The 8,431-nt window shown below is 41.3% G+C and overlaps 1 protein-coding gene across 1 annotated transcript; it reads right to left on the minus strand.

The window, feature by feature from the left end:
• Positions 1 to 380: 380 nt before the first annotated feature.
• On the minus strand, positions 381 to 3,157 carry LOC307034413 (G-protein coupled receptor 26-like; the record flags this gene model as incomplete). The annotated part of the gene is made up of 3 exons (XM_079673261.1): positions 381 to 691; positions 2,284 to 2,397; positions 2,487 to 3,157. 3 exons carry the CDS (start codon positions 3,155 to 3,157, stop codon positions 454 to 456), a joined length of 1,023 nt encoding a protein of 340 aa, XP_079529387.1. The 3' UTR covers positions 381 to 453.
• Positions 3,158 to 8,431: the final 5,274 nt, after the last annotated feature.

Genomic DNA, 8,431 nt, shown 5'->3' on the forward strand with positions numbered 1-8,431 from the left:
TATACATGTTGCTCAAAGAGAAGAAGGGACCGTGTCGGCTGCTTTGTCCTTCAGTTTGAGATTCATCTGAACCCACGACTCCTCTGAAGAAATTGATTTGTGTGATCTATGTGGTTTTCTGTGTTTACGCCGATGAATCACAGATGTCTTGTTTGCCAATTCTGTCTAAGGACAAAGTTTCCACATCGTCCTTGTCGCTCCCTATCCATCTCCTCTTTCGCCCCTTCACCCTCCCTCTCAGTGTCTTGTCATTCTTCTCCACCCACTGCCTTCCTTACGTATGCTCTCTCTTCACCCCAACCCACATGATGTCCCCTCCATCAGCTCGATTTCCCCTCCCTTACAAAATCCTGTGTCTCTTCTCATTCTTCTCCTCCGCCCACCTTCTTCCATGAGGCAACGTATATTTTAGGCCCGTCATGTGTATCTGCCATTTCCGCCGCGCATTTGCCATTAGCTGATCCTCTGGAGACAGTAGTCGTTCTCCGTGTCTAAAGAGCTGTTGTGGCCAGACGAAGGGTACAGGTCACGACGGAGCAGCCTGTTGACGACAGTAACCAGGACTTTCTTGTACTGCTGACGAAGGAGGGAGTAGGCAAAGGGGTCCGACGCAGCCTTGCTGTATGTCAGGCACTTACTGATGATTCCCCAGCGGCGGTTGATGTCCACGAAGGGGAGAAGCTCGACCAACCTGAAGGGGAGGCAGCAGAAACATGAATAATCAAAGTACATTTTAGTCAGATGTGTTTTTTTCTTTAGTTTCTCAAATGTTCAAAGTACCTATAAAGCCTTTTACACATTGGGGACTGTTTGAAAGGGTCAACATGGTAAACTCAATGCGCTTAAATTGCATTAGAAGCTCTTAAAAACTATTTAATCCATTCTTTGACCTGCACAAAATGGTCATCTGTGCCATCTACAGTCACTGTCTGGTTCAGAAATTATTTAGTGAGCAGGAATCACTATTCTATGTTTACAATTTATTTGGGAAATGTTATGCATTTAAGTGAATATTGCAAATATAGCATAGTGTTGCTACTGTACACTGAAGTTTTAAATGGATTTTAAACTATTTAAAGTTCTTTAAATAGTTACATTTTAAGCACCATGCATTTTATGATTACAGACACTGTACAGAAGATTCAAACTGCCATTAGAAGAACTAATGGAACAGAGAAATAGAGGGAAATATGACGCGATTGTAATTCTTCCTTATACATTCAGTTTGGCATAGAGAAACAGTTCTTGAGCTTTGGTCTCTAATGGCAATCCTTCGTTTTTTCATTGTGATGCAAATGTTCCACTTCACCGTGAAATCTAATCACAGCACAGAACAAGTGAGGAGGTGTATTGTGCAGCAGAGGACAGGTTAGACCTGCTAATATGAAATGCAAAGCACTATGATTCATTTTAAAAATAAGTGTGTAGGGGAGCTTCTTTCTTTTATGAAATGGCATTTTAAATCTATAAAGCATTACAAAAAAGAAACAATATACATGACAAGGTTTATTGTATTTACTATCTTTGTTTGATTTGTTTCATAAAGGCATTGCTGGTGGTATTTGTCAGTACCAATTCAACAGTTTTATACTATATACATAAATACTGGAGGCTTTGGCTTTTACATATTTGAACCATAGGGTTTACATACCAATCATTCACACACATGTCTTCACATTTTAATGTCAAGAAATCAAAATGTCATGTCAATTTAAGATTACAACAGAAGGTGAAGCAAATTCCCCTTTTCTCTTCAGTATAATGTTAATTTAAAGGCAGAACAGATACATGAGTAGCGATGATTAGAAGTTTTGTTTTTAACAGCAGGCTACTTCCAGTGGGTAGTGTCAGGGGGTTACTCCAATTTCTCAGACACTTTATCCCTGTTAATGTGTCCTCCCTCTTCCCACTCATATGTGCATGCGCCACATATGTCAAAGTGATGGATCATCGCACCACATCTCGCTGACAATCTGCTCCTCAAGCTTTTCCTATTTTTTCTGGAACACACAACTTGTTCTCTGTATGTATTGCCCTAAACTGTGTGTTTCAGTGGAAGTAGCATGGCAAGGCACCTCTCAAAGGTGACTTATGAGCCCTTTTATGGTTCAGATCAACTGTTTTTTTGTACTTTAAGAGTGGGATTGGGTCTAATCTGAACAAACAAGGTGACAATTCTGTATATTCTAGATGACGAGAACTCTGGATGTAGTATAATCTGTCTTTTAATAGTTGCACTTAAGTCTATTATGTGATGTTTTTGTTACTGACAATTCAACTTACCTTGTGATAACATAGGGGGCAAAGCAGATGATGAACGAGCCGATGAAGATGCTGATCTTCTTGGTGGCTCTCTGCTTTCTCCTCTTTTGCTCTGCTAAACATCTTTGTTTCACGCTGAAATCAGAAAAAAACTTTTACGACTATGAATTAAACATTTAAAGGAGGGAGAAAAAAACATGCCTGTGTATAAATAAATCACTTACCTTGGGTGAATGTCGACCAGGAGGAACAGAGTCTGCATGGTGATAATGTCAATTCTTTTGCAGTGAAACCTCGCCACTTTCAGCACCTTCAAGTATGTGAAACACAATATGAGCAGGGAGAGCATGAAGCTGGTGGCGTGAAAAACCACTGTGAAGATAGTAAACTTAATCCTGTCTCCCCCTTCCACTGTGGGCTGTATGGTGCAGGACGCGTACACTGAGCTGTAGTCCACCCAGGAGAAGAGCAGGGCCGTGAGGGAGAAGGTGAAGGAGTGCAGCCAGGAGTAGCACACCATGATCAGCGCGTCCTTGTAGCGCATCTTGGCGGAGTAGCTGAGCGGGAACACCACCGCGATCCACCGGTCTATGCTGAGCGCCGCCATGCTCAACATGGTGTTAGCGGTGAGGAAAGTCTCCAGGAAGCTCACCGTGTGGCAAATGCAATCCCCGAAAGGCTGCTGGTCCCGGATGACCCCCACCAGGGTGGCCGGCATGTTGAGCACAGTGATGAGGATGTTGCAGAAGGACAGGTTCATGGTGAAGACCCCGGGCACCTGTCGGCGGATCTCGGTGCTGTGGACGAAGCATAGCAGCACCAACAAGTTGGACAACAGCGAGACCACCGCGACCACGATGATGAACAGAGCGAAGATAACGTCAGCAAAGTCCATGTCTCACTCCGGAAAGTCTCCTCTCGGGTTACCTGTTGTTGGTGATAATAAGGAATTAAAATCAACCATGATCCCTGCAGGAGCTCCTCCAAAGATTATTTTCAATTAAATCCTCCTGTGTGCGCGCGTCCCTGTCCTCTCCAACTTCCACGAGTGCTGTCCAGCGTGCTGAAGCGTGCCTCCATCTCTCTCTTTCTCTCTCTCTCTCCTCAAACTTGTCGATTATTTTCAATTAACATCCGGCAGGTGCAGGTGTAGAGCTTAAAGTGAAGCAGAGTGTGGCTCAGATGGAGAATGAGACTGAGCAAATGAATAATCGCTTTTACGCATAACGTGAAGAAACAGTACTCACACCCATAGACGTGGGAACAACTTGTCCTGGTCACAAAACACCCAAACTCACACTTTTGTTTTCTACATATTGGAGATTTCCAGATGTCTTTGCGCAAACGAATCAATCATCCCGCTTAAGTTATTCACATGCGAGTTTCTCCAGCATCGACCACGGATCCCTCGAAATCAATTTAGTTCTGAGGCAGAGGGCGCAGAGAAATCCAGGGATGTTTCTCCTCCTGGATAATTGGAGACGCTTCTGCCGTGACCAAACGGCACCAGGTGCACACGCGCGCCGGAGATGCGCGGGGGCAAATAGATCCTTTTCCTGAAATGAATTATTCATAGCCCCGTGGCTACTGCAGATTCACTGTGTACCATCATAATGTGTGTCTGGTATGCAAAAATATACAAAAAGACTGATACAAGAGAATGCTGCTGGGTAAACTGGGAGTGACGCTCACAGTTGGTTTAATAAGCCTGAAATGTAGGGGATATTAAAGACATCAGCAATGATTCTTTAGGGGGCAAACATGTGTCTTATTTTGTATTTTTTCATTTAAACCCTGCTAATTTGCACACAAATACTTGATTATCCCTGATGAGCAATAATATGTCTGTATACAACTTTTTTTTACAATTGATATCCAGTACCAGCTAGTTATTTGATTCAATATGGTCACTTTTCTGAAAAACAAATATACTGCTACCTTTTTTTTTTTACCATGGTGTATATCTGCTGTCTTGTTTTAGTTTTTTACTTATTGTGTTCATGTGCATACTTAGCCATTTTTTAAAATATTTGTCCTTACTTTAGCTGCACTATCTGCTGTTGTAATCATGTAAATCACCCCGTTGCGGGACAAATAAAGGATTTCTGATTCTGAACATACAAAATCAAAAAAAATATTCATCAATCAACAAAACCAAAAAATCCCATTGCAACACACACTCCCACCTACCCCTGCATGGCAAAGACAAAATAACGCTTTTTTTTGGATTATGGAGAGACACATTTCCCATGAACCAGTGTGATGGGAATAGCTGCATCAGCACTTTCTGACACCCAGTCCGATGTTTAAATAGGTCACATTTTCTGGAGATATTGAACAATATATATTTGTTTACACAATGTCTTGGAATCAGGCTAATCAGGCATCCTTGATGAGTGTTCAAATAGATAATATCCCTCTTTAATTTTTAGATAGTCTTTTTTACATTGCCAATCATTTCAATTGTTATCTGTATAACAGTTCTCTACCATACCCCCAAATCTGCCCTTCTTCTTCTTCTTCTTCTTCTTCTTCTTCTTCTTCTTCTTCTTCTTCTTCTTCTTCTTCTTCTTCTTCTTCTTCTTCTTCTTCTTTAGATTTGTCTATGTCCATATATCCGCATGAGAAACCATGTTGGTTCAGAGGAAAGTCTAAAAGAAATAGGATTGAAATAGGAGTTTAAAGCCACAACTGTTTGTTTTACTTTATCTCATAATACACTAGGCATAACATTCCTAAATTGGAGTAACATGCTGTAGCCGGTGACAGAAGTGCACTTTAGAAATGTTTGCACTCGTTACTGAGTCATGCCCAGTCCTGGAGAAGCCTGCAGACAGTGACTCACTGAGGTCAGACACAGCCTGCAGGCTTTTTGTATATCTTTTCTCCATTGCATTCGCTTTATACTCCCACTTGTTATGAGGCTCCTGGGCTTGTGCCTGAATCACCACCCCCTCCAATTAAGTGCTCTGTTTTTATTTATTTAATGTCATAGGATAAATTTTACTCAGGACGATGATAGTTGAGTATTTACAGTGATTAAGTGAGTCATCATTAAATGTACGCTAGGGAAACCCAACCACCTGTGAAGTGACTGCCTCTGAAGAGCATCAGAGCACAGCAGCGTATGAAGGTCTTTCATATGTGAAGGTGTGAATGTGCCAGAGTGTGTTTTGGAGTCAGAGAAACAAAGCAGCAGAGGGGGATGTCAGTCACCTTATAAACAAGCGATCAAATGCCTGGGAGAAAGCTACAGCTGAGTTCCTGGGGGGGGGGGGGAAGTGCAAAGCTATTTATAGGTCTGATGGGGTGTCACCTCCAATATCTCTCTCAGCGCCGGTGTATTACCTAACCGAGGTATCAGAGCGAGGCACTCTACAGAACCACAAATGAGATTGCTTTTAGAGGATGCTTTTATGTGTGTTGGGTAATCAGCTGCTGCAGTTTTAGGTTTCCTCTCAAATGCCTCAAAGACTGGTCGCAGTTTAACAAATGAATTCAAACACAGCGAGATATCCGGTGAGACAGACAGACCACGTTTTGGACTCTACATCATACGATACACTCAAGCTAGTTTATAGGGTGACTAAAAGGGAGGAAGACACTGATCTCCAGCTCTTTGCTTCGGAAAAAGAAACTCAATTATGAGTCCAAGCACAGATGGGAAGTAAGGAATGGATCCTTAGGAGATAAGATGAGCTGGACATGTGCAATATTGGTGAAATGAATAATAAATGGCCTAGATGTGACCGCAAATGGCCAAAGCCATATTACAGACCAACAGTCCATTACACAAGGATTTGGATGTCCATATATTTCAGAAGATGGAACCAGCTAATGTTGACCATTTGTGCTTGATTATAACTTAAATTATTTAACCGAATACACATAACAGCTCCCAGCCTGTTGCTTAACATCCGTGAAAGTGTTGTCCAACTTGCCTATAATGCTGAAATGATAAGTAAAGAAGACAGAAGCCCATATTACTTTCAGCTAATTGCTTAGGTTCCTCACGTTGTGTCTGGATTGTAAGAATTGTTTGTTTTAAACTCTTGAGAGATGGCAGTGGTTTTGCATTGACCTGGAATGGTTAGGGTAAGGTCAAAGGTGTTTTCAAAGTTTCACAAATAGAGGTTGACTATTTCACCTACATTTAAGTGACCATGCACACTGTCTAAAATGTGAGTTGAGTGTCCTATGATCCCCTGACTGCAAACCACTGTCTTGGTCCGTGAACATTTCTTTAAATAAATGTGCAAGTTACCAAAGAAATATGCAAAACTTTCCTGGCACCAACTTCTCAAATGTGAGGCGTGTGTGTGCACAGATTATTGGCAAAGCAATTGTGTGGAAACCACAAAATGGAGGTTGAATATGCAAGTGGTTAGATGTAGGATATATAGGAAGGGAAGGGTCCATGGTCTCACCACTTTACCCCCCTGTAGTAGAAGTTAGGATGTACACCTGCAGACCAATAAACAAGGAACTTTTTTGACAGTAAATAAAGTTACTCGATAATGAAAGTAAATATTAGTTGCAGACCTAACAGGCTTACATTGTTGGATTCGATGTCATCATGAAAAGAGCAGAGGGCACAAATGGAGCCTCAAAATGAATGTTTCACACGACGGAACCGAGCACACTGAGAGAAAGTAGATCTTTGTGGGCGGCTCACAACCTCAGCCTTGTAACAAAGAATGCTCTGAAAGCTCACAACTCTCCGTTCCAACCCGTGATCTAAGGAAACAGAGTGTGACCTTCATACAACACAACATCCCTTAGGCAGCAAGACAAGTGACAGAGAAGGTGTGATCTCAGCAAAGTAATGAAATCCCCCCCGCAGGTACCTGGAGTGTCACTGGGAGCTTGCACCTGTCTTGTATAGTAGTGAGTAACATGATGCCTCTGGACAGCGTTACGTAACAAACAAGCAGTGCATGGATCCTTTGATCATGTCTTATTCAAATACTAAATATTCATATATGAAACTACATATTTTTGCTCATTTACTACTACTTTTGTGTTTTTGTTTTACTGCCAACCCTTTTTCAGAACATGTCAATGGATTTTTGATTGATTTCCCATCCTCAAGTTAATTAGATAATCCATCAACGTTCAGTATTCAGTCAGGTGTTTTTAGTTTGAACTATTCCTCTAAGCCATGTTAATATTGGTGGTAAACGATGAGGCTCGAAGCAAAAAATTACAAAATAAATGTTATTGTATTGACCAAAAGACGAACACATGGATGGTTTATCAAACTGTTATGGTATAAGAACTAGCCTTTGTTGTTTCCCACAATTATCTGAATACACCATTATTAAGTAATGTATTCCGGTTCCTGCTTGCAGCTACACTACACTACACTCACTAACTATACAATAATAGCTTAATGGGATGGATTATTTAAACCAAGTTTTAGTTTTCTGCAGCTGGATTTTCATATTGACATTGGTTGACCACATGCTGCCTAGAATGTAGGATTTCAGAGTTTGTAAAATACATTAAAATGTGCAAATCCACCAATAAAGTCCTAATTCATCTCAAACTTCATCACCTTGTCTCCTGGCTCAGTTGCCATCAGGTGTGCATATAAATAGCTTAGTTGGTCTGCAGGTTAACAAACATATGACCTCTTAATTTGAGCTCATATTGAGTCAATATAAGGATGGAGATCAGGTTAGGGTTGGAAACCAGGTCAGAGGTAATTAACCTTTAACATGTACACATACTCCGATCCATCATGTACAGATCAATGTTTGAACCTAAGGTTAGGTATACTTTGAACAAACAGCAAACAATCCATGTTATAAACAAACCCACCTGAAGTAACACACCACAGCTCCCACGTTACACATAATGAAGGACATATTCCATTTATCGTATACTGCCTGAGTTGCATTTTGTGTTTTATTGCAGATTGCTGAGAAGTTACCAGTAAGGATGAAAGGACGTGGGCCTGTTGTGAATGACAGCTAAGGATTCTGTTTACAGGGTTAGTGTTGGTGTGACAGATGGGCCTCCTCCACACGGCTCAGTGTATGACAACATACCTAAAGCACCACATAGAGACTAAACTGTCCGCAAATGTCCAACGTACTGTATACGTATGTCTCTGTTAGAACTTTTTTACTCTCAAGTTTTAATGCTAGCTCAACATCATGAGGGC

The sequence above is a fragment of the Notothenia rossii genome, assembly GCF_949606895.1.
Source record: "Notothenia rossii genome assembly, chromosome: 3".
Lineage (NCBI taxonomy): Eukaryota > Metazoa > Chordata > Actinopteri > Perciformes > Nototheniidae > Notothenia > Notothenia rossii.